This window comes from Myripristis murdjan, chromosome 23 (genome assembly GCF_902150065.1).
Source record: "Myripristis murdjan chromosome 23, fMyrMur1.1, whole genome shotgun sequence".
NCBI lineage: Eukaryota > Metazoa > Chordata > Actinopteri > Holocentriformes > Holocentridae > Myripristis > Myripristis murdjan.
Genome location: NC_044002.1, coordinates 12969900 through 12997399, shown reverse-complemented (window position 1 = coordinate 12997399; position 27500 = coordinate 12969900). Strand labels below are relative to the sequence as shown.

At 40.5% G+C, this 27500-nt stretch overlaps 1 protein-coding gene across 2 annotated transcripts; it reads left to right on the top strand.

Moving 5' to 3' along the window:
• Positions 1 to 2141: 2141 nt before the first annotated feature.
• LOC115354954 (uncharacterized) lies at positions 2142 to 17699 on the top strand. 2 transcript variants are annotated; one of them, XM_030045513.1, is made up of 24 exons: positions 2142 to 2421; positions 3710 to 3912; positions 4647 to 4751; positions 5480 to 5575; positions 6268 to 6378; positions 7585 to 7708; positions 7945 to 8407; positions 9234 to 9301; positions 9422 to 9677; positions 9871 to 10049; positions 10445 to 10667; positions 11020 to 11195; positions 11588 to 11679; positions 12227 to 12384; positions 12532 to 12677; positions 12897 to 13146; positions 13244 to 13362; positions 13442 to 13676; positions 14155 to 14294; positions 14572 to 14821; positions 15101 to 15231; positions 15332 to 15575; positions 16296 to 16399; positions 16725 to 17699. In XM_030045513.1, exons 1-24 carry the CDS (start codon positions 2382 to 2384, stop codon positions 16748 to 16750), a joined length of 3939 nt encoding a protein of 1312 aa, XP_029901373.1. In that variant the 5' UTR covers positions 2142 to 2381; the 3' UTR covers positions 16751 to 17699. The 2 variants fall into 2 exon arrangements, with proteins under 2 accessions (XP_029901373.1, XP_029901372.1); XM_030045512.1 differs by having other exon boundaries at positions 13439 to 13676.
• Positions 17700 to 27500: the final 9801 nt, after the last annotated feature.

Sequence of the window (27500 nt, the reverse complement as noted above, 5' to 3'; positions counted from 1 at the left end):
TGCAGTTACCTCTCATGGCCACGAGGTGCCATCTTTAATGTAAACTCACACTTGATATGTTTTTCATATGTTTACATATGAATGTCGCGGCTATGTTTTTATTTTTAACCTTTATGCAAATAAACAACAATAATGTTGCATATTGTGTCTGTGGTTTTTAAAATAAAACTTGGATAGAACAAATGCAGAAAACAAATTTCACCCCAGGGAGGACTACAGGGTAACTTCACTTAAATTAACTTTGTGTGCATCAGTATTTTTTGAACATTTTCAGCGCATTTTAATAATACCACGATAATACGGATAGATGGGATGATTTTGGTCACTACAAATGAATTTTTGCCGTTTTCTTCTAGTTCATCACTGAAAGGAGGAGGTGCAAGTTAGAGCTGAAACCGTTAGCTGATTACTCATTTAGATAGAAAATTTATTGATAAGAATAACCAATAACCAATCAAACATTTTACTAATTTACCAGGAAAAAAATCCCAAACAATTACAGCTTCATTGAGCTCACTAATACACTAAGATTTCCACACTTTTCTCGATGCCTTCTTTTTTTTATTTCTTTGAAAACTTTGAGATCTTTTTTGACACAACACAGACTAAATGATCAGTTTAAAAAAAAAAAAATCAACAGATTAACTGACAATGAAAATAATAGCTAGTTGCAGCCACATTGCAGCTGTGTGCTTACAGTCTTTTTGTGCTGAGAATAAATCCCCATAAAACTTTTCTCTGGGTTCCACTCATTCAATATCAACCTAAACCAAAGCATTAGCCTCCATATTAGCTGGATAAGACAAGCAGAAGTTATTCAGCTCCATTCTGTAAGTGAATAAAGTGGCCTAACCTCTACCAGAGAAAGAAAATAAGAGAGGGGTGGTGGGAACTTCAGTGGCCGAGGAGTGGGAGCAGCCTGGCTGGAGCAACAGTTTAACCAGATAAAGTGCAAGCCTAAGGGACAGGCAGATGTGGCTTGTTTTCATAGCAGCTAAATGCACCGTGGGAATCTTTTGTTTGAGCCTCACTGCCCCAGTCACTGACCGTTGACCGAGACAGGAGAGCAGCCACAGCCCTGAGAGGAAATCCAGGTGTTTCTGTAATCAGAGAAATCAAAGGAGTGCTTGAATGGTTCACTTGTGTTGCACTGGTGGTCAAGGTCATACTGTACACACACACACACCCACACACACACACACATACACACATGCTACTAAAAGACAGACCATGAGACAAGTGGGAGGAAAGCCTTGGCTGAACCATATTATACTGGGAAAATCCCTAAGACATTTCTCATCTTTGCTAAAGTGCTGTGTCATACTTTGATCCAAAGTGATATAAACTGAATAGGAAGGATTTTAGTGATGAACTTTTGGTTTGTAGCCTGATTTATGGTACATCATGCTGAAACTCTCATACTACTAATACTTCATACCCACAAGAGACCGGTCACCACAGAAGACGATGAAATAAATAACTAAATAAATTTAAAAATGTTAATTTTAGCAAAGTTGTCCCAGGAAACCAATATCAATGGGACAAAACTTTGCCACAACTGTACACAGAAGTACACTACAGGGAAATCGTGGAATATGGTGTAGCCTTTATTACATGATACATTTATGACTTAATGAGTTTATGATTTGCTTTATTTTATTTTATTATTTATTTTATTACTTTATTTTATTTTTTGCTGACTTTGGGAGGCACTTTGTAATGTGGATTTTGAAATGTTTTATAAGTAAAGATTATTATTGTTGTTGCTGCTGCTGCTGCTATTATTATTATTATTATTATTATTATTATTATTATTACTATTACTATAAAACTGCTAGTAGTAGTAATAGTAGTAGAATCAGCAATACCTTCAATGGTAGTAGAGGAAGAAGTATAACTAATAATAGTGATGATAATTATTGTAATGCTGTAGTAATGGTTGTAGTATCTTATTTTTCTACTCTGAGTCGCTCCAGTTGTTTTCCTCCCTGGGTGAGGAAGAGGATGCTGCCTGCCTCAGCTCCTCAGACAGGCTTTCAATGGAAAGCCGATGGCTCCCCCTAGTGGCGTGCCAGCGAAATTGCCCTGGTTGATCCGGTCTTCGTCAGCCAACCAGGAAAGAGGGCTTCCCGTGATCTGGACTGAGGCGGATGAGACCAGAACCTTTGTTCTCTCTCCTCCCACAACAAGAATAAAAATAAGCCCCTCTTTCTCAGTGGCCTGCCAATGCGTCTGGCGAAATTGCGCTTGCATATTTAATGTTGTGGGTTGGCTAACGTTGATGGTGGTTTTATTATATAGGAAATAGCCAAATACCGTATTTTTTCCGATCGGAGCAACCCATAGGGACCTGTGTATGTTTTTTCCCCGTCGGCTGTTCAATGGAAATAAAACGCGGAACTGAAAGTAACAGCAGTCGAGGTGCGTGTATTTTGAGAACCGTAACGGAAATCACCGTAATAATCCTGCAGGGACTTGCAATGTGTCTGTGTACTCTATAGTGAGTTTATAGTGACCTTACCATACTTAGCGATATTTTTTCTATCTTATGTGATATCACTATAACATCCGTTTGGACTTCATAGTGTGTCTGTGTTACTCGATAGGGAGTTTAGACTAATCTCACATGGTCTAATTCTGTTTTTCTGTTTATCTTGGATATCACAGTAATATTCCCATAGGTACTCATATAATTGATGTCATAATTAGTTTGCTTTTAAATGCATCATGAGATAAATTGAGTTAGATTCATAATTTGGCAGCTTAGCTTGTAAGTGAGTGTGTAACTACAGGGTGTGATGGATGTTGTCGTCAGTGTAGGTGAGAGCAGCTGTCTTGTCATTATTTCATCAGGCACCTTGTGGCTGTAAATCATGCTGACCATTTTGCATCATGGGGTCTGGGTTTGATGAAGCCACTGTTGACTCAGACTACTCAGATTGCTTTTTTTTAAAGTGTCTTGTAGGGCTACTGTTGAATGTTATTGTTTCCAGGTAATCTGCCACTGCAAATATGAAAGTCTGCTCCAGAATACAATGAGGCTGCCACGCCAGCCAACACTGACTTTCACCTTTTGCACTTGCTTTAATTTGGAGTATTTTTCCTCTTGTACCCCATGGATTCCCAAGCCAATCAGTCAATATAATAGCTGCACCATCCTGGCACTTGTAAGACTTTTACTCACCGCTCCCAAAATACAGATTCACACTCTCCACATTGCAAGAAAATGTAATGAAAAATTACACATCTGACTTTATTCCCGTACCAAGACAGTTAAACATCAAAATAGCCAATTACATAGCAGTAAGTCCATTTATCATAAGTATTGCAGCTGTTTTCAGCCACAACATGTGCCTGATTCTGGTCAGAAGTAGGAGTAAAAACGGGGTTCCTCTGCTAAAACTGCCCCTCCCACCACAAAGTAAGCATCAGTGGAGAAAGTGTTATTCAGATATAGCATATTAAAGCTAGTTTTGTACACTCTGTGTGTGTGGAGCTTTATAATCAGGATGCAATTACTTCATGCAATCCAGTTATTCACTGGCGGCTCTTGTTCTTTATTAAGTTGCATGTGATTATTGGATTAAGAGACAAATTATTGTTGTAAGTCACTCTGAAAAAGTAACTTGTGCCAGGTAAATTGTAACTGGAATTGCTATGTATGTTTGTCTCTGTAATTTGAATGAACCTCCTCGCTCCACTCTCACAGGTGATGATCTACCAGTGTCTTATCTACGCCTCTTGGCCCCGCCCTTGCAGCTTTTTTCAGCTGCAATGTGGCAAGTTGTGCAGCAGGGACTCGTGGATCACTATGGGATGCTGGAGGAGTTCGTTACCATGGTGACGGAGCTGGTCCCGGAGCTGATGAGCTACAGTCAGAGGGCACAGCTCATCTTGGGACTCAGGTCCAGGGTCAGTAGCATTCTCTGCTAAATTCATATGCAGTCATTCTGGTCTCGGAGAATCCAGGCAGCGCCTCAACAACTTCCAAACCCACAAACTAAGGAATACAGACTTGAACTAATAACGTAATTAATATGTGAAGATAGAACTGCAAATGCATTAATATGTCAGCACTGCACTGACAACTAAATCTATCAGAGTTGCATTATGTGTGATTTTACAAAAATGTGAGTTATATTCATGTGAATTTTACACTTTGAGACAGTTGATTTCTTAGTAAGACTTTACTTGATATGCTTCTCAAAAGGTAATTTAACACTTCATATACAGTAAATAGCTTATCAATATATGACAATAAACTTTGTCACATGCCTATAATGCACACAATATGCAAAAAGTGCCTGGCTTCATTGTTTTCTGAGGTGTTTTCTGTATGTATGTCTCCATGTTGTCACTTATAGTTTGCCTATAATGCAGCTCTTGCCCCTCATAACACAGTCCAAGTACTTGAATCTTTATTTAACCTGGAAGCACCACGGAGATCAAGAGTCCCTGTTTTTTTCTTTTGAGGGCAAACTGGCTAAGAGAGGAGCATCACGACAAACAGAAAAGTTGTAGTCAAACACCATTCAGCAATGTACAAAATATAATCCAGTTCACACAGGCAGTTCAGATGTTTCAATGTTGACTAAAGCCAAAGTCAGCTAAAACAACGTGTTCTTATTTGTTTGTTGTGAGCTCAGTTGGTTCTGGAGATGTGTCGTGGTGAGCACCCAGTCGACCTCCCAACCATCGAGCCTCACCTGGACAGAATCAAGGCTCCTATCAGCACCGCAAAGGACCACCATGTGAGTATCCTGAGAGCATGACACATTCAGTTCAACCCAGTTTCATTTGTGTAGCGTCAAATCAGAATAAAAGTTGTCTTCAATGTTAGCTTTGTCATTTATATATGTTCAGTGAGTCTTAGATGATTAAGCCGCCTGAAACCTTTCAAAAGTCCACTGCATAATTTAACAGTACATGCTTATTAGTGTGAAAATGAGAATTATTCTCTTGTACAGAAGAAAATATCCTTGTTTTTGCAGTTCCCATTGTTTTTGTCCAGTAATATATGAAATGTTACTTAGTTCACAGTGTAATCTCATCCAAGGGCACTGACGAAAACATGTTTGGATTGGCTGTAACTGATCTTCCAATACACACACATTAGAACATCTCCCTCTAAGATGGCCTTGGGACTCCTTATCTCACTAACAAGGTCCCTCCTCTCTCACCCTCAGCTAAGAATGATGTTATACTTTTCCACTGTGCCTGCATGTCTTTTATTAAAGGTGCATAAGGCTATCATCACACACACAAATAGTATAATATAAAGGCAATCAGGTTAGATTCAGATATTATCCTTACTTATCTTCCATCTGTTCTTGTCTTCCTCATCCCTTTTCCAATGAAAGAAATTTCAAAAATATTTTAGAGCATATTCACAGCAAAGAAATTTTCCATTGCCTTGAATTTTGTGTGTGTGCGTGTGTGTACTTGTGTGTTTACATTTGCACATGGTATTGTATTTCAGGTAACTATCAATCAGGTGGAGGAATCAGAGGTGAACTTTGTGGAGCTGGTCCATACTCTACTTGAGAACCCCTCTGAGAGAGAGCACTTCTTCCAAGTGAGCAGAGGCACTCGGCTCATATTGCTTTTGTTTTGTTTGGGCTTTTAATGCTATTGAATAGGAAGCATGAGTCTGTATCTTGGTCAGGTATTAGCTTGATCCTGCAGGTTTCTTGCAGTTGAGACAGGAGCTTATCCAGTAAATTTTCAACAGGTGCAGACATGTACCAACTTAAAAATACAAGTATTATAAATATTAACAGAATATGTTTTAGTAGCTGTTGGGGTTCAAGTGTGTGTGTGTGCATCAGAGCAGTGATACTGGCTAACTGCAACCACACAAAACTCTACAGTGTACAAGTAACTCAGTAAGGGACAAAATTTTGAACAGTCAATAATCACAATGGCAAAAACTGGGAAGATAAGGCCCTGGCTGAAAATAATCCGCATGATTCTAAATTTAAGAGTGAAAATCTTGCCCCCAGCCTGCAGAAATGTTATTTAATAGATGGGGGTATTTCCCAGCAGTGGAGTATTTCTTGACCTGAAGTGTCAAGAAAAGAAAAAGTTAGAGTAGAGAGGGTTTGTTTGCACCATTTAATGAAGTTAGATTTTTGGGTTTGTCACTCACTTTCAGTGTGTAATTGTCTTCTCTCTCACACTCTCTCTCTCTCTCTCTCTTCGTGTTTGTGTGTGTGTGTGTGTGTGTGTGTCACTATCCATCTGCCTACATCTGTTTCACATTTGCAGGAGATTTTTCCCGTGCACTTTGGCTCAAAGTATGACACAGCACTTGAGATGCTGGTCTGGGAGTTCATATCGAGACTCGAGGAGCTGCTCCCTCTTCCTGACTTCACACAGGTACTGCAGCATGGCATCCGCTACCACACATGATTATAGTAATGTGATTATAGTAAGTCAACAGGCTATTTGGGATAAGGGATAACAGAAGGGGTAGTGTTTTGTTGTGTCTGCATATTTTATGTTGGCACTAAAATGTACCCAAAATCAGAATCAGACTCAGAAATACATTATTGATCCCTGGGGGGAAATTGGGTGAAAACAAAACAACATAGGTGATGCATTATGAGGAGTGAGTGCAGCAGTATATAACACTGAAAAGGCTTTTCAGGGGGGTTGCTGTGCTGACTTCTGCACACAGGCCCAGTTCAGGGACTCATCTGTCTGCAGCACTGAAATAAAGGCAGATATGGAGGAGGGTTAATTAGGCGCAGGTGCACCATGCTGTCCCAATAGCCCGCACACACATCTCTCCCTCTCCTCACCAAGGCTTGCCTCCACCCATACTCGCCTGCAGAAAAACAATACAAACCAAGGTGCAATAGCAACAATAAGCAATTAAGTTAAAAGCTGTTAAATACATAATAATCATGAAATAAAGAAGCTGAGGAAAAGAACAAAACACAAAAATTGGAGGAGCACTGCGCCTTGAAATTCACTTAATGGCCTGTCCAAAGACCTAGTTACCAGCTGTTTTCCATTTTCAGAATCAGCAAATAGTTTCTGAACTGAATGCTTACACCATCATATACTGGGACTTACTCTACACCTTAGCCTCACAGTTATTTCTTCTCACTGTATGTGGGTCAGTAAGACTGGACAAGGCTCTGGTTGTTATTTTCATCAGATTTCAGGCAATAAGGGCAATTTCCAGACATAGAAAATAGGGTATGCATATCCCAAGCAGAGTCCAAATAGCCTCACACTGAATCAAACCGTCAAGTTACGCCACCTTTACTCGTGCAACAGTCTGTAAGGCAAGGCATAGATGTGTTTTGAGACTAGGAGGGCGTTTGTGCCAAGCCCTGCCCATTGTCATGCTTCTTTAAAGCCGATTGGTCCAAAACATTAGTCACTTTTTTGCTGGCCCATAACCAACCTTTCCACAAAATTCTGCATAAATCCGCCCTGTACTTTTTGAGTTATCCCGCTGACAAACAGACAGATGAACAGGTGCAAAACCATAACCCCCTGCCAGAAGATTCACCTCGCTGGCACAGGTAATGGATATAAGGAAAATAAAACTAGCATGTGATCTCTCCCTAGATGGCAGCGTGGCTCGGAGATACTCCATCATTCCTAGACGAGTGTTTACAGTCGTTTTCCCCACCGGAAAGTTTGAAGGCTGTACTTGAACACCGCAGAAACCTTGGCCATTTTGAAGAGAAAGGTAGGTTTATGCTGTTGGGTAGTTTTCCACCATCACTTTGGCTTTTTGCTGTGAGAATCTTGAGAACTAACGGTGTGCCATGGCCAAGTGAAGGGTCATGACGGACATTAATTTTAGACTTTAGTTGTGACACATGCAGTTGAGTTCTCTTCCCATTAGTTTTATATTAGAATGATTTTTTGGGATTGGTAGTAGGATGTCACAGCCTAATTAATCATCTTTACTCTCAATTGCAGATCCTAGTTTGTTACCGATGGATGACTGCATCCTCTCATCCTTGTCACTGCCTCCCATGACCAAACTTGTCATAAACAACGCCTCCTGTTCATCGAGCCCAGATAGTTCACCCCTTCCAGATAAAGAGGAAGATCCCGAGCAGTCCAGCCTGGGCAGGAGGAATACTGAGACAAGCAGATACAGACAGAGGGACAAAAGCGACTCAGGCAATTGGCAGCTAATGGTCAGAGGCAGTAACGGTAGCAATGCTCAGGAGAAGAGGAGACAAAACTCGGCGGCCACATTTGCACACGATGGAGTAGATACCATAGACCTCTCACCCTCTGAAGACCCCGTGGTCACAGATCCAGCAACCAGTGAGAACAGCCTCGTCTTGAAAGGAGGGCGGGTTCTCAGGAAGAGGAAGCACAGCGCAGGTTTAGAAGTTTCCTCAAAGCAGTCTATGGAGGTGTCGGCTTTCCTGTAAGATTATTCTCCACATTTAATTTTTCTCATCATTGTTACATATCACAGCAAGACTGTAGCAAGTCTCTGCCTTGGCTTTAACTATGTATTTGCTTTACCATGTCCCTCTCTTCCTCTCCATCTGTTTACATTACTCATATGTCATCCAGGTCCTGTAGCATAATGGTAACACTATAAACACACCTACCTCTACATTACGTTTTGGAGATATGATGAGTAAAACGTAATTCCATGTCACTTAAAAGAACAGTTTACCCCAAAGATAAAAAAGATATTTTCCCACATTCTCCTAGTGTATGCAGTCGATGCATCCATATAGTTTACATGTGATTTTCTGTGTGAAGTTTCCAGTCTGTTGTGATCTCCCCTGTCTCTCAGTAGCCCAGTAAAATGGGGCTCGATGGATATGTATTTGTAGAGAACCATCATACATGTTCATATGAAAAACTCAACAACAACAGCTCTCTCCAAAAATAATGACGCAGATATCTGGCATAATCTATAGCCCTTGGAGTGAAGAGTTTTGTTGGGAACTATTTCCTGCCAAAGATCACAGTTAAACTGTATCTTTCTGCCCCTACAGTACAAATTAGAGGTGGATAGGTACAGTTTCCCAGTGTTCTTCAATAGGGAATGCTGGGAAACAGGCGAGATCACGGCAGACCGGAAACCTCACCAAATTACACATCTTAATCTTAAAATAGATTGCACTACAGGGGTAGGTGGGACAGTTTTCTTTGTTTTTATTTTTTTATCTGATGAGAAAAGTGGTGGGTAGGCTTCAGTGTCAAGTTCACCCAGGATGTGTGTTTCACCTGTACAGGGAGTCCTCAGTGGATGTTGAGAATTCAGGTGAATCTCCGCTAATCTCCATATGGGGAGAATACACGGGTATGTGCATGAATGCTTGGGTTTATCTGTGTGTCTATGTCTGTATCGGTCTTTGCAGCTTTCTCTATAACGTATAAATGTTAGGATTCTATCTAATGAATGCTCCTCACCTCATTCTAGACCCTCAGGAAGCCTCTTACCCAGTCATAACCGACACTAAAGTCCCCTGGTCGGATGATGAGACGCTCAACCTGCTAGATATCTGGGGGAAGGATTCGGTGCAGCGGGTTTTGAAAGGCTGCTTGAAAAACCGCCACATCTTCACCCTGATCTCCCAGAAGATGGCCGAGAGGGGCTACATGAGAACCGTGGAGCAGTGCCAGACCAGGATCAAGCGGCTGAAGAAATGCTTCCGCCAGAGTCTCCACAGCAGCAAGTGGGTGTTGAACGACAAGCTTTTTCCAGCAGTTTTTGTCTTTCCATTCATGTCTTTATCATGTTGAGACATCACACTTATGACAGGCACATGTCTCCATTTGCTTTCACTATTCCACTCTTCCTCAAAGTCAACTCTTTAAATGTATTTTCCTCATAAAATGCCACTTGTCTTTTCTCTGATACAACACCAGAGGGAAGCGCAGACAAGAATGCAAGTTTTACGACCAGCTGGAGCGAGTGCTCGGCAGCAGATCTGCCTCGTCTGTTCCTGAAGTCACGTACGATGTGGAAGAGGTCAACGATGAAGACGAGTCCCAAGACGGTGGTGAAGACTGGCAGTTCCACGGCCACATGGGACGAGAGGATATCGGTATGCAGCCGTGATTTTATGCAGCAGTGTTAATGAAACCACTGCAGCAACAAGGGCTTGACTGAGTTTTAGTCTTTGAGTTTCTCTCTGAGTTTTAAGTTGATGTGAAACTCAGATTGAAAAGCAGATTGTATCGATTGTGCAGATGCGCATAGAGGGGTTTCTAAATACACATCACCCGGTATGGTCTTATCAATGAAATGATCAGAATCACTTAATTCAAAAAGTACAATAAATGTCCATATATTTGCTATTATTTTACTGTTATTTGGGTCCCAAAACACAAAAATAAATAAATACTCCAATTCCACCACCAACTGATAAAGTCCACCATGATAAAGGCCAGTAGTTTTGTTGTACTTGACGAATAATGTAATTCTGCTTCTCCATTTAAGGAACGAGAAGTGTTCCATGGACTGACCTGGAGACCCTGGCCCTCATCAACATATGGGGTGAAGACAAAATCCAAGAGGAGCTGAGGGGCATGCACAGGACCGGACACATTTTTTCCATCATATCCAAACAGATGGCCGCCCAAGGTTTCTTCAGAACAGCAGAGCAGTGCCAAACACGTTTGAAACGACTGAAAACAAATTTCAGGCAGTGCTACGAGAACAAGTATGTTTTGTTTTGTTTTTTTTACAGCTGTTGTGTGACAGGGAAGCTTTAGGAGTTTCACAAGCCAATATGTTCCACTCTAATTAAATCGGGTGTGACCACAAAAGAATATACAGACTTTCAAACAGTTACTTAGTATTACAATTATTGTAACTATGGAAGAGTATAAGACAATTAGAAATATAATTTTTACTCAGAATGAGCTGGTAAAGTGCTTATGAAGACTTTGAATGCCTTAAGTGTGAGACTTGAAGTCCTTTTTGCTCTTGAACACAGGAACTAAACTCAACCAGTTTTCAATGCTTCAACCTGTTCTCTTCTTCTTGTTGTTCTTCTTCTTCTCTATCGTCAGCATGAAGGGACAGGAGCAGGTTGAGTGCAAATTTTACAATGAACTGGCAAGATTTTTAATAAAGGACGTGCCTTCACTGGAGCTGGTAGCGGAAAGCAGCAGCAACTTGGACTTGGATGCTGGACCTGAAGAGCCAACAGAAAAAGACTTTTCTGCTTTCCCTCAACAGGAGATGGGTACGTCAAACTGTGTACTGACCGCCAAGGGGCAAAAACCTCAGGACACCAGTTGTGTTGTTATTATTTTTCACATTTTCTTAAGTATATTTGGTAATACACAGTTGGATCCCATTGAGCCATTAGTTTGTCATGAAGATGCCTCTCTAATTATCCTGTTCAACTTTACTTAACTTCATTAACTTTACAAAAGTGCACTGTGAAAGAACATAGACTTTTATTTGTAGTGCATTCAAAACAAGAGTAAAACAATTGCACCACAGACTGTTAAAACCAAAACAGTGAACACAAATCAGCACAGTGCAATATCAGTAACAGTATTAGTAGAGTGATTGGTGCATAGAAAATGTCTAAAATAAGTTATTAATCATTGAGATTTTTTTTTTCCTCAGAGGCAGCTTTAGGTGTTCAGGAAGAGAGGAAGAAGGTGCCCTGGTCCGACAGAGAAACTCTTATCCTTCTGGAGATCTGGGGAGATCACCAGGTAGATAACAATATCAGTAATTAAGAAATGAACCAACTTATCATGTGTTATAAAATTTATGGAAAAGTCAAACAAAAGTGTAGGGCTGTACTTGATTCATACTTTCCAGAGTCGGCATTTCAATACGATGAACTGATTCTTCTTATAGTTTTTCCATTCTGTAATGCAATATATTGCCAGTGCATTTTAACAGAATGTGTCTTGTTTTATTGTCATATTGCAATGACCAGAATCTTAAAAAAAAAAAAAAAAACATGACTCTTCAACTCCACCATCTGTGTCGACTTACCGTCTATGACTGATGATTTGACCTGTCAACTTTCAGGGGGCAGCCGCAGCCCTGCCTCGTCTTTATAAGAAAATCACTGGGAAAAATGTACATGAACCGTGTGCAGGTAGTGTCCATTAATGTATGTATTTGAGTTTGGCTCAAGAATGCACCGGTCTCTCCATTTCGTTTACTGATGACGCCCATTGTTAAAATGATGTTAAATTCAGTGATGTCCACCTAGCTGCCTTCAACAACATGATGTTCACCTCCATGCAGGTGCAGCAGAACCTGAGACGCTGCCCTCACAACGGCCACATCTTCTCCGAGATATCAGAGAAGCTCCGAGTCAGCGGCTACTCCCGCAGCGCAGAGCAGTGCCACACCAGGATCAAACGGCTGAAAGCCAGCTATCGCCAGTGTCAGGAAAACATGAGGTAAATGCTGAACACAAATTATCCTCGTGGAGACATTTTGCAGTGCAAGTTTTGCCAGTGCTGTAACTGTGCCCCTGAACATGCTGTATACAGTGCAGACTGTGTCTAACTCATCATCAAACCCTGTCTTCACTTCACTGTCTGTAGCTCGTCTGGAACTGATAGAGTTGATTTCAAATTCTATGATCTGCTGGAGCAAATCCTGGAAAAGCAGCCATCAACCTCTTCCACTGTCGTAGGGGACTCCATTGAAATATCAGAGGACTCCAACGGTGACTCCGAAAATGAAACAGGTAAAATGTTCCCTCATAAACTCAATGCAATGGGCAGTAATACCTGAGAATGTGCTCTCTGCTGTGTTTATGAGCGTGACAGTGCCCACTTGATAAAGCCAGTGCCATACTCTACATCCTACCCACTCCAGTGCATTTCCCAAACATTTATACACACAGGTTTCTATTTGAACACTCCACACTTCAGTTTACAAAGTTAATGTATTCATTTCTGTGAAGGTGAACTCACCACACCGTTGGAAAAAGCAGCGCCTGGCTCATGGTCAGATGAAGAAACCCTGGCACTCATCAGTATCTGGGGTGAAGAGGACGTTCAGAGGGCGCTGAGGGGTTTCGTCCACAACGGTCATGTTTACGCCGACATATCGGAGAAAATGCACGACCTCGGTTTCTCTAAAACCCCAGAGCAATGCCGGTGGAAAGTCAAGTCACTGAGGAACAACTTTCGCCAGTGCTACGACAGGAAGAAGTGAGATGGATCTCTCTGTCTGTCTGTTTAGGTTGCAGAATATGTATACCGTAACTTAATATGTCCTTATTTAAAATGACATTTTCACTCTTTTTAGGTGTGGCAGAAACAAAGTTGAATATAAGTTTTACAACCAGTTAGAAGGAATACTTGGGCAAGAGGCTGTTTCTATTGATGAGTACGATGAAAGAGATGAACAAACAGACCAGGACACAGGTACGTCTTTAGCTATATCTTCTCTTTTTGTTGCTTCATCTGCTTGTTGTGATAATCCTATGATTTTCACCCAAAGCAGGTGCAGACAGCTCAAAATGTGCTGCCTGGACAGAGCAGGAGACTGTCGCTCTCATCGAGCTGTGGGCTGCAGACGACGTACAGCACAGCCTGAAAACCTGCATCAGAAATGGACATATATTCGCCGACATATCGGACAAGATGGCCTCCTTGGGATATCTGAGGACAGCGGAGCAGTGCCACTCCAGGATCAAAAGGTTAAGGAAGACATACAGACGTTTCTGCAATAGCCGGAGGTAAACACAATGATGATGGATCAACTGATTGACTGGATGGTTTTTTGGTCAGCTGATTTAGAAGTTGAATTAAGTGGAATTGCAAGACACAGCATTTTCGTTCATTAGTAATGTAAGCACATCTAATAGTAATATTATCCTTTGCTTCATTCATACATTTACATAGCATAGTCTCTCCTCTTTCGTTTGTCTGTTCAGCCATGGTGGCTATCACAACTATCACAAAGTACTCAGTGAAGCTTCTTTTTATTCCAACAAAGCAGATGTTTGTCACAGGGCTTTTCCAGGAGTGTTTAGAATAGCACTTGTAAAACCTTCCATGATCTATGTTGCACCACTACTGCCTTATATAGGAAACAGCAGGACAGACTTGTATTTAGATGAACATTGCTACTTTAAGATTCCTGTTATACTGTGTTCAAGTATTGTTTTATCTGCCCACTGTTTTCCCAGCTTATCATTTATCCTTGTCTTCCAGAAGCGGAGGACAGCCCATGCTGTTCAGATACTTCCAGCTCCTGGATCCCGTGCTTGGTGATGACTCCCTGTACGCCGATGTAGACGGCGCTGGTGGTGACGGCACCATGCACCCCCTTCTGGACAAGGATCCTGACATGTGTATGTTTCTCTGTCAGCAAATCAGCTTCAGTTAAAATGCAGTTTGTATAAAGGTGTTGCAATACATTTAACATCAGACACAAGTAAATATTAACAAATCATTAAAGCATGATAGAGCACACTCAGTGATTATGCACATTGTAATTGCAATTTGTGTTCGCACAGCTTTGTAAAATTGCCATGTATTGGAGACATTTTGATGAATATGTATACAGTAGTTTTAATACCAGTGCTCAGATGAATACCCTGAAATAAGGCTAACATTACTCCTTTTTAGACGACCAGGCCTCAACTTGTCACCTGATGGGCGAGTCAAGCAGAAAAATGCCCTGGTCAGATCGGGAGACTCGGGCCCTGCTGGAGATCTGGGGTGAAGACAGCGTCCAAATCAGCCTGAGAGGCTGCTTAAAGAACCGCCATGTGTTTGAGTACATCTCCGAGAAGATGAACACCCGTGGATTCACAAGGACAACAGAGCAGTGCTACACCCGTATAAAGCGCCTTAAAGCCGGCTTCCTGCACGACAAGTCAGTGATGGCAGCACTATGAATGTGTTCAGTTCCACATAAAATTGTGAAAATTTACTTCAAGTTCGGATTTGGGGAAAGTTTCCAAAGATAGATAAGTTTAAGGAGTGATAAAAACAAACAAAAAAACTAATGGGATGAGTTAAATCCCGGCCGTTTGAGTGAGCCAGTTTGATATATATCAGGTATTAAGTTGTAAATCCAGCAAATGATGACAATGTCTGACAAATATTTGCAAGGATGTCATCACGGTAATTGTGAGGTGTTGTTTGCTCTCAGGGAGGAATTTAAATTCTTCGATCAGATGGAGGAAATCTTCAGGCGGGAGCTGAAAGCAGACGGGTCAGCCGGAGTGCCCTTAGTCACAGAGGAGGCTGATGATTCTGCACAAGTTCTTGACCAGAAAAAAGGTCAAACAAAGCAAAATGATACTGTATAGTTTTTCATTGTTCAAAAGAAAACCGTGTTCTCTAACATACATTTTCTATCCCACTCTGTGTTTCACTTCAGATAACCAGTGGGTCGCTGACGGATCGAAGCTGTCCTGGAGTGACGGAGAGACTGAGGTCCTCCTGGACATCTGGGGGAGCAAGGAGATCCAGGAGGACTTGAGGGGCTGCACCAAGAACAAACATGTCTTCATCCAGATCTCTCAGGCCATGGCCAGCCACGGCTACCTGCGGACCCCTGAGCAGTGCCAGACCAGGATCAAGAGGCTGAGGGCCAACTTCCGTCAGTTCGTAGAAGGCAAAAAGTAAGCGCTGTTGTTCTGTGTTGTAAGGGAACCGTGTGCCCTGATGATTAGATTACACAGCAGGTTTTTACTGCTCATTTAACAAACCAGTGTATGAAAGGCTTTTCCCACGTCACATCCAATTTGTCCATCAGCAGACATCAGACATAAGGTTGACTGCAAACTTTTGCCCAATTATGGAATTCTGGATCTAATTCATTAACTATCCCTGTCGCAGTCTGTAATTTCAGCTGCCATTTAAAACGTTGGCATATTTATCACCATTTTTCTCTCTTAAATGGGACTGGATCCACTGAATTCTGCTGCTGTTTTCCAACTGAAATCATTATTTTGCTCTCCAAAGCCAACACTGCAGCACACATTAAAGATTTAGGCAGCTGTTTTGCAATCAGCTTTGCCAGATTTAATAGACTAGAATCATTCTAGTTTGCTGCTGCGCCATTAAAAGTACCTGGTTAGCTAGCTATCACATCCATTTCTTTGTCGAATCTGTTGTCTCTTTTGAAGACGACAGCAAAAGGAAGAGAATCACAACTCCAATCATCTACATAGAAATGGAATGTAATATAGAAATAAAACACAATGGTAGAGACCAGTGATAGGAAATTGATGTAATATAGAAACTAATCCAAAGAAGCAGTCAAACAATCACTCCACTACTCTTAAATGTGTGCCGTAATATTGTGCAAAAAGGTCTGAATTTCTGTCTCATATTTCCAGAGGAGAAAAACAGGAGTGCAAATTCTTTGATCAGCTGGTGCGGATATTCGGCAGCAAGTACGCAAACTCCGACTCCCTGGCTGACGAGTCTATGGATGTCCTGGGTAAGAAGAGCAAAAGCCTGATTTTTCCTGTTTCTTTTTTGTTGTGTTGTGTTACAAGTGCCTAAATACACTGCAAAGGAGATTTAGAGGAACCACTCTTGTACACCAACTTATTGTTAGGACAACGCCCGTGAGGATGCTCTTTGCTGTGATCATGATTAAAAATTTAAAAAATCATGCAGGAAAGATCACCTAATTTTTATCCGGTTACCACGAGAGAGGGCACAGCAGCCTCTGCAATTACATGAGAAGTAGCACATTGTCATTTTTGAGTTCTGTTGTTAATTTCATTTTTAAAATTTGCCTTCTGTGATGATTTCACCAGAATCAGGAAGCTGTCCATCGCCGTAGATCCTGATCGAAAGGATGCAGCAGGAGACGGAAGTGTCTCTCAGCACCGGCCAGACGGAGAGACCAAGAACATGTGAAGAGGAAACAACTTAGAGACATTTATATTGAAACTGCCATACTTATAGCTGTGTAGTGGAGTTTATAGACCAGTCATGGCTCATTCTAACAGTAAGTCTGGATGTGCCTCAGTAGATACTTCAGACAGTTGAAATCCTGGACGCACAGACACGTGTTCGTATCTGTGTGTCCACCCACCAGTGTCTTTTTTTTTGTATTCAAGCCATGAAATAAAAAGCAGGATGCTCATTGGAGTGACGGGGCAAAAATGATTCCCCGATTTTGACTTGCTGGCATCTGCCCTTAGCAGGCACACAAGATGTTGTTATTTTGTTGTGTGTTATTATTTTGCTTTTTAAAAAAAAAAAAAAAAAAATGCTAAATGAATCAAAGCACAACTATAAAGACAAAGGTGAGGGCTGGAGTAAATTGCCTGCAGTACAGCCTGCATTAGCCTGCAGGTCTTGTTTCAGGTCTTATTTGTGATATCACATGTTTGCACACTGTGGCCCTGCACCCTCACTGTCTCTACTATAGGTTGCTTTTCATGTTGAAACTGTTTCTACTGTCTAAGTGTTAACGTAATATCTAAAAACTATTTATTTGAAAGTTTTGTTTTGTTTACGGTGCATTTCTTCCAATATGATTATATTCCTTTCTCTGAGCACTTCCCTGTCACGTCTTGTCAGCAGCATCACGTTTCATTTGCTTCTTCTTGACTGTGAAGGTTTTGACAAAAGCACTCATGAAAGTTTTAAATGTTTGATGGAGGGTTTATCTAATGTTACTTCACTTACTGATAGTTACTTGACTGGAAGGATTTCCCAGCTAAAATATGTGAATGTGGTGGATTCTTGATTCTGTCAAAGTAATAAAAATGTACCCTTTTTTTTTTTTTTTTTATAGATGGTCAGTGGTAATTATTTGGAATCAGCATCTAAGCGATCAGAATGTAATCAGTTACAGCTGACTGGAGCCAGTAGCACTTGATTGGGACCACTACTAAAAAGCTGCAATGTGCATGAGGTGCATACAATGACAAATGACACACGCTATAATACAACTTCATTCATGTCACACGCCTTCATTCATTCAAACATTTTGCTTCATAAAGGAAATATGTGTTGCACGCATGGTTTACAGGCCCAACAAGGAAAATCAAAACACACATGACATAAAAGCATAAAAAAAAATACAAATATTGCCACAACACAAGCTGCCATACAGAGAGGCAACTGCACCTATTTTCATGTGGAAATGAGGCATTCTTGCTGCAGTGAGGATAAATGAGTGACTAGTTCTTCTCTTCTCATGGTTACACAGAGCTCAGGGGGCAAAGTGCACTCTGAGTTAGGATAAGTAATGTGGTGAGAGAGAATGGGAGTCCAAAAAACAGCCAGTCAAAGCATCACGCAAAGCAATCACAAATAGATCAAAACATCATATTGTTTCAGTTGCATTCTGTGACTAAACTAGTGCAAAGATTAAATGAAGTATAGTAGTAAAAAAGCAGAAATGAAGTGTAGTTTTAACACTCAGTTAAATGAAGCAAGCATCAGGATTTATGCAACTTCAAGTTCAAGCAGTCAAAACACGCGTCCTCCTCCTGAAAAGCTATGCCAAGATACCAGTGTTGTAGTTTATGGGTGCTAAAGCTAATTCCAGGCTTCTTACACAGGTATGCAAAGTGCAGCAAAATATTATAAACATTTTTTTTATTATTATTATTTTCAGCTTATGAAAAGTTTTCAAATGACACAAATGTCCAGAAGTAATAAGGAAATAAAATTAATAAAATAAGAAATAATAGGTTTTTTAAGTTTCCCTCTGTAACACTGTATCTACCCTACATACACACACACACACACACACATACACACACACACACACACTTGATTTACTGCTGTTTACAGTGACTGCTGTCAAAGGTTCCTGCCCTGCATTAAATAGATGATCTGAAGTGGACTGGTGGGAAATTAGAGTGAGGTTGCTTGGAAACCAGCAACGAACACATGACCATTTCCCGTAGAGGGCCATAAGTTTGTCCCAGTGTTATTTCATTGGAGCAGAGTAAACTAGATCAGCTCAGACTGCAGCCTTAAACGGACTTTTACCAGACACTGAAGCAAGAGATGACATTTCCTATCATCACGTTTATAGAATACATGTTGCATAGACAGAGTTTAGCCTCCCTCTACATCTTCAACGACACCATCACCCTTTTCACTGCCGTTTAGTTCTCACTCCCCACCCTTTTTGTCTTTTTTTTTTCAATGTTATTGTTTGTTGTTGGCTTTCTGACATACATTTCCTCCTCTCCACTGCATCTCAGGTATGGTCTGCATGTCCATGCCAGTTTCAAACACCATTCCAGTACAAACCACCGGAAAACACAAGGAAAACTTTACAATTTGCATTATTATAGCTTGCATTTGTCAGATAGTTTTCATATTTGATCACATAATGTCTAATTTCACCACAGCTATGGGTATGACTTAATGAGACATGCTTCCACAAGTACTTTGGTTGGAAACCACTGACTGAGTTCATTATTTTATAAAACAAGAAATACAATGTTTTCATTCAGTTAAAACGTCATGCTCAGTTCATGTCCATTCAAAGTCTGACTCACAGCTAATTCTCTGATTAACATAATGATGTCTATGATTGACACTCCTGACTAAAAAATAATCATAACACTTAATAAATTATTAACATATTATACTATATTAATAACTATATAGATCAATACAAATATTTCCCACATTCCCCACTTTGAGACCGAAAGGTAAAACATTAAAAAGTCACATGTGAAAAAAGAAACATGCTAAATAGCAAAGGATTATCAGACAGCATCTAAAATATAAAAAAACAAACAAAAAAAAAAAACACCTACAAAACAATACTGTAAAATCAGTATAGTGTTGTGTAAACTGTGTAAACTGAGAATTCTTCATCTTGTCAACAATAGACTAGATGAGACTACTTGCCAGGTTTATGAAGTTACCATGTATTAATAAATATCACACATCTGTCCTTAGCCTGCTGCCAGAGTCCATCTTCATTTAGCAGCAAGATGCCACCTCAGGTTTTAGTGATCAGTAAGATGCTGACTATCACTTAGAGGGAGGTCTGGCAGCAGACGAGAGCACTGCAGGGTAACCATCCCCTCCCTGTTTTGCAGGGAGTGGGTAAAAAGCTATGCCGTGCTCCTGTCCCTAAGAGTAATACAGCCATAGATGTCAAATCATCATGAGACCCAGCCAGTGTATACATAGTGAAGTAAGGTCTTGATTACACAGATTCAAACTTGGTGTACATATACTGTGTGATATAGGCTGACAAAAATAACACTGTGTTGGAAGTGTGTTGATATAGTGCTAAAATGTGTGTTGGCTTGTGTGTTAGTATGTAAACTCCATCCATGGCTTGAATTGATCTTTGATTTTCTTTGGCCCACTATATTTCCAACAACTATATCCTTTGGGCCATCATTGTGGAGAGGTTGATGTCCATTACCCCCCCTGCAGCTCAGGAGGGGCATGAACAGCCTTTCCATCAGTTTGATCCACAGGACTCGACTCCAGAGTGATGGAGTCAGCCTCCTCATCCAGTGGAAGTGATTCCAGCTTGCTGAGCCAGTCTGTGGAGATGTTTGCCACATTACATCACACCCTACTGGTACCTGCTCTACCTCAGCCTGTAGTTCAAGTGTGGCGGAGTCATAGCGGTACATAAAATCATACTTTGCCATGTGATTTGTTTTCTGACTGTAATCTCAGGTATGGTGGATGACGGTTACATGCTATGACTATTTTGCTTGACACACACGTATCTACATAAACCTTCCAAGGACAGTGAACATCCACTATGTGAACATCAAAATTGTCCTCTTTCTTCGACAGGCCCCATTTATCTTTAAGGAAAATCTCCTGTGGGAGGGTGCTCCTAAAAGCGACTGATTCCATTTCTATGGGAAAGTGTTCAAAAAGATCATAGGATAAAGGGTCATGAAAAGGATAAAAAAAAATGCAGTTTGTAAACGTCTAGTATCCAATATTTATCCCAGTCTATGTGTATTTCTATCTTATGGCTATTATTCCCCCTTTTTGCCTGATTCTGCACTGCCGCCGTTGTCCTGCATGATTTTGTTATTAGTGTTATGCCCAAATGATGTGATGTTTGGTAGTTTTTCCAATTTATCTAATTTATTTTAAGCTCTATCATTTCTGTGATGTGGGGCTCCCACTTGTCTGTTTCCAGTCCTATTCTGGTCACTCATCAGGTGTGTCCTTGTCTCCTGATGAAGGCTCATCCTCATCTTGCTTGTATTGTTGTAATGTTGCTTGTTCTCTGCAGATCATCTCTGATGTCAATCTGTGTCCCTCCTCAATGTCGCTGTCTCCTCCCAGTATGACTCCTTTCACCTGTTGGTAGATAACATTCTCAAAGTGATGCAAAGCTTTGTCTACCATATGGCAACAACCATATTCATCTTGTGCTGCCCCCCTTTTCAACCATACAATGTTCTCATACACAATAGTTTAAAAAAAAGGGGGGAAAAAAATCACTGTTTGCCAGTGAAATGTCTTCTGCTGATATAGGGACCATATTTATAGTGCCTAAGCCTGCTGCCTTGTCTAGCATATCAGCAAAATGATTACCTTTTGCCACTAAGGTGTCAATTTCTGATATGCTGGACTTTTATTGGTGGCTAATACCAAAGGCAGGTGCATGGCATCCAATAGCTGTGCAATGACACTGGAACTGTGCTATGCCACAACAGGTGTACCATCAACTCTGTGAAAACCAGTTTCCAAATAGTACCAAAACATGGCATACACCATAGGCATATGTTGAGTCCGTGTATATGTTTACATGTTGTCCTTTTGCAAATTGTCAGGCTGCAGTCAGAGCCTTCAGTTCTGCCAGTTGTGCAGAACATGGTTGATTAAGTGTAGCTGTCTGTACTTGTGAGAAAATTTCACCATCATCATTCAGCTGTGTAATGCCATAACCTGCATGATAACCTTTTTCATCTCTAAAACAACAACTGCCTGAGTAAAGTCATGCGGGTGTGCCATCAGTTGGAAGCACCATTTTAGAGGCTGGGTTGATAGTACTGCATCACTGAATATCTAATTCAGGTGCAGAATAGCCTCATAGCCAGTTTTCCTGGCATGATCATGAACTTGTCAATAATGCATGCAACTGGTGTGATGTATACAAAATGACTGGATGACCCACTGTTAGTGTTGGAGCTTTTTCAAAAGCAAAAGTAGCTGCTGTCACACCCTGATACCAAGGTAGGGAACCCTGCTCCACAGCATGAAGTCTGGCACTGTAATAGGCTAGTGGCTGCCTGCCAGTGGGTGTATCCTGCATCAATATGGCATGAGCAAATCCTTCACATTTTGCAACATACAGGTGAAAAGATTTGCTATAATGTATTTCCAAGTGCAGGAGCTGTTTGCATGTCATTTTTCAAAGCCTGGAAAGCTCCCTCTGCCTCTTCTGTCCACTGTAAGAGAGCTATATCATTTACCTGGCCTGCTGGATGGATAATTGCACACAGTGGTGATGTTTTGAGTGCATACTCACAAGACCATGGTTGACTGTAGCTTGCCACACACAGGAAAAAGCGGGTAGTTTTGGTGTCTTAGAAACTGCCTCAATTTGTGATGGCGCTATAGAGTGTGTGCCCCTTGTAAACTGTCTGATGCTGATATATGACAGAAAAAAGATACTGTGAGTCCGAATGCAACAGCACACTGAAGAACGCTGAATGATAATCATTTATTTTTTCGATAAAACAATGAGTGTTACATACATTTTGAGTTTTCACCAACACTCCTGCTTCAAGTAAACTGTCAGTAGTATGCTTTGTCCCTGCTATGGCTTGTTGTTACTGAGGATACTGTTGGATACTGAGATTTAAACACTAATTGCGCATTTGGTTTAAGGCAAATTTCCCCTAGGGGTTGCATATTTTACTACCCCACATCTGTCTTATGTTGTGACTAAAGCTGTTCTTGTTCTAACAGTAATGTTGCTCTGTTATCCAGCACTACCGTTGTCTGACTTTGACAACTGCTGGTTTGTCTGACAACACTCTTTTGCTTACTGATTGATCATAAGTTCCTAACATCACCATACCTAACATGTATCAGAGGATTTCCTGTTTGAATCCATTCTTTAGTGCTGAGAGCTTGCTTCAGAGTGGGGCACAACTCATGTGATTCATAGCTTTTTGCTATTGTTAATGTCACATGGGGTACTGACTTCTACACTTGGAACCATTGTTGGAGGTATGGAGATAATGTAACATACACTGGTGCAGATGTCATCTGTCACTATTAAGAAGCTTTTTGGAGTCACGTCTTCATTCCAGCATATTTGATAGTCTCTGTGATGTTGTGTTTCATCATACAGTGTGGTGCAATGCAGTGGTAATGCTGGACCAGTTGTTTCTCCCAGCTGTCAAACAATCCACAGCTTCCATTGCTGCCACAGCTCTGACAACATTGTGCTTTGTGGTGGCAGTCTTAACCAATATGCCACTGGTTTCTGTGATTCGTCAGTTTGCTCTTCAAGTTGTTACCAAAACATCATGTATGCCGATTCATCTGACATGTCTACTGTATGTATACACCAACTGGTGTACAAAATATTTCAGCTTTTAGTGCACAGAGTACATTTCTCCCCAACAAATTAACTGGTGTATTAGTTGTGTAGGGGAGTGGAGGAATTACTCGTTTATCTTCTATTGTCATGGTTACTGGCTCTGTCATTGGTGTGTCCTGGGATTTCCCAGAGAAGCCCACTGTCTTGATTGATGACTTGGAGAGGAGGAGACCACAGCAGGATTTATCAATATACGAGTATGTTACCTTTGCGTCCACCATAACTTTGTGTACTCTGTCTTCTAGTACTGCTGGAATAGTGGGCTCATCAATGAGGTTGTGTCGAGACTGCTGGTAACATTACATCCCCTTCAGGAATGTATGTATATAAGACCCAAGTTTGCTTCTTTGCAGGTGGCAAAGTACTGACTAAGTTTATTTTTTAATGAAACAAAGAATACAATGTTTTCATTCAGTTAAAACTTCCTGCTAAATTTATGTCCATTCAAAGTCTGACACACAACAAACTCTCTGAATAACATAATGATGTCTATGATTGACACTCCTTATTAAAAATAATACTTAAACACTTAAATGATCACATGCATATTGTGAGTATCATCTGAAAAACTCTATAGATCAATACCTCTCCCACAGTACTTACGTAAACCATTCCAGGTTAGGGTTCTCTTTAACCTGGTGAAACATCTACTGTTTTACAATCTGCCACATTGTAACAAGCACAGGCCCTGCCACACTGGTGTCCTGTTGGCTTGGTGCATGTTGGGAGATTGCAAATCATGAGAGAATGGGACTTGTTTGTTTTGGCCTGAAGGGGGTGCTAGAGGAAAGGTCACAAGGTCACCACAGTTGACAGGGTTCATACTCTGAGGAGAATGAATGTGTGAATCAAATGCTGTAGTCTGTAGATGTGAACTTCAAGGGATAACATTACTGACCAACCACTAGCGGATACTGGCAAAATAAATGCCTATGAGGTTACCAAACAAATGCTGACAGGGTGATCAAAGCTAGAGTTATTCCCTGCATCCTGTTAGTTTAATTTAAACAATATAGACACTTTATGACCCATTTCTGTGTCAAGGGGCTGTACGCACCTCATATAAAAAAAATAGAAATAGAAGACTGGTCTTTTTTTTATTTTTACATTTGTAGCACAGATCTCCACAGCGCATACACTCCACTTATGCGCCGTGATGTTAACCTCAACCTAGAACAAAAAAGTAAAAATTATTATGTCCATCAGTTACACTGTACAATACATAGGTATACATTATGTTGAAAATGTTTGAATATTGAATAATTGGATTGAAAGGATCATTATGTATCATGTGTAATGAAAATAAAATAAATGTTTTGAATGCTGCCATATTGTTCCATTATATTAAAGTAATTCATTCTTTGCTTTACAAAGAGTGAGTAGTGAGCAACTCACACATGTGGTGCTGGATGGGGGGGCTTCCAGTCTTGATGGCCATTTATCAGGCCATAACACTTATACTGGAGGAGGCACACGCACAACACAGGTTCATAGAACTATATATATGTGTTCAAATGTTGATTATCTTCATTACATTATAATTTCAAGTAGATAATTTAAAAAATAAGAATTACATGTCAAGTAATACCCAATTTATTTTCTTTCAATCCTGTCAAGGAACTTTGGAGAACATTTTTCAAGAAGGATCCATCTCACCTCAGCCTGCCACTGGTAGATATTGTGGAGTAGACTGCAATTTTTGTTGTACCTCTGGTCTCTGTCAGGGGCAGCAGAGCTAAATAGCGCCTCTTAAACTCCTCTTGCTCCTGGAGGAAAATTGAGGCAAAGTTAGACAAAACAGATGAGGGGCTAGTGAATTCTACCTTATTTCCACAATACTTCAGATATTTTCTAATGTTGTTTTACTGAACTTAAATGCAATGCGGTTGGAATGGGTGTGCCCACCTTAGTCTGTGTAGTCCACCGCTGAAAACAGAAAATCTATCAACGTGTATATCACCATTTTGAAAACAAATCTGTTCCACCACCAGACGTTCAGCACTCCACTGAGACACAGCAGCGAGTCCTGTTACTTTTGGTCAGAATCAGTGGTGGAGCTGTGATTTCACATAAATGTCACTGCATTTATTTGTCATGCTGGCATTCGCAGAATTAGTACACAGACCACTCTGGTGACACAAATATAAAAATGACTGTTCACTGACTGCATGACTGCATGATTGTTCACACCACTCTTCACACATTATTGCCTAATCTGATAAAGAATTATTTAAAAAAAAACAATGAAAGCAGGTGTGATTACCTTTACATCGGTCCCACATTCAAAGCTCCTGCTCTTCATCAAGTGTCCTGTTAATGTAAAGCTGAACAGTGCTGCCCACCCAGCCTGGACACAACATTTTATTTTTTCACTTTTAATAAGGATCAGTCATTCATCTACACATCTGTATATATCTCATTTGGGTCAACACATTTGTATTGCTTTACAATGAATTAAATGTGGCTTATGTGTAATGAAACTCTATCTATCTGTCTCATCAACACGTAAAATCACTAGGCTGCTTTGGTTTTCAAACGGTGTGTGTGTATAATACAAACTACTCACTGTAACTTCCATCAGAGGCAGTGTTAAAATACATCGGTTTCTCTTATCAGTCGATGCCACAGTTGATTTGCTGCTGTTTGACTGTGTTGCGTTGTTATACATTTCCAGCCTAAGCCAGATGCCTGGTTAGTATCCACTCAGTAAGTCCAGGAGCAGAAGTGAGGTGGATGATCAGCTGCTGCTCTGTGAAGAAGTTAAAAGCGGACTCCTCCCTGCTGTATGGGGGCTGATTAATGCCACAGAGACCCTGTAAGGGCTGTGTCATAAGAGGGCATATCCTTGTTAGACAGGGTAGGGAATATATTTTTGCCTTTGTTTGCAGGATATCTAAAAAATTAATGGATCTGCAAAAAAACATGGTGAAAAGGTTAGTCATGGGCCAAGAGACAGCAGATTAGTTTGTTTTATTTGATTTGTTTGTAACAGGGGGCATCACTGAATCCCCCCATCACAAAAAGGCATAAGCCCAAGATTCACATATAATCACAAAATATTGTGGAAAGCTTGGTCATTGGGTAAGAAAGAGCTGATTAGGCTCACAGCGACTGGCCCAACTGGGGCGTGGCAGCAGGTGTGGCTTATCATAACAATTTTGTGGAATTTGCCTTTACAGTTAATACAATTTGCGAGAGTGTGTGAACTCGCTCAAAGAATGCATTTTGAAGAATACATATTGTTATTCAAGACCTTGTGCTGAGCAGAATGCTTATGCAAAACAAACACATGGGAATACTGAACTCTGATCTGATAAAGGTGCAGGAGTGTTCTTTCTCTCTTTCTCTTTTTCTTTCTTATATTAAGTAACAGATCTTGGAACAACTGTTCTTGTCTCTACTGACTGAACATTTCTTTATTTCCCACTAGGTGGCACCAGTGGATAATTAAAGCCACACCACAGTTACTGACATCACAACAAAATAGTGTAGTTTTAGGCCAGTTGATTTGAAGAAAGACTCTAAAATGCACAAATATGAGTGATTATTTAATGTGTCATACTGAATAACAGATACATATTTATAGTGTGTGTAATCTGCTGTTTTACTGTATATTCTGGAGGTTACTATCATCCCTCTGGACTGAGTGGTCCTAGTGCTGTGTGTCAGTATGTTCCTCTGCACCAGTGTTACTGAGACAAATCCCTGCACTTGGTGAAAAAACAATTATGATTCTTATGCTTTGTATGATTATAGAGGGTGAGAAATACACTGTTTGTTGTTGTTGTTGTTGTTGTTTTATGCTATTATGATCTAAACTATACAACAATTTTAAAAAATTTTGACTCCACTTTCATTTAATTGAATTTCAATTGCTTGGACTGAGGGACGACACACATAAACACACACATATAAAACACCTATACACATAAATAGATTGATTCATGTAGACACTCATAAACACAAACACATGTACACACTCGCACTCGTGCATATACTACACACACGC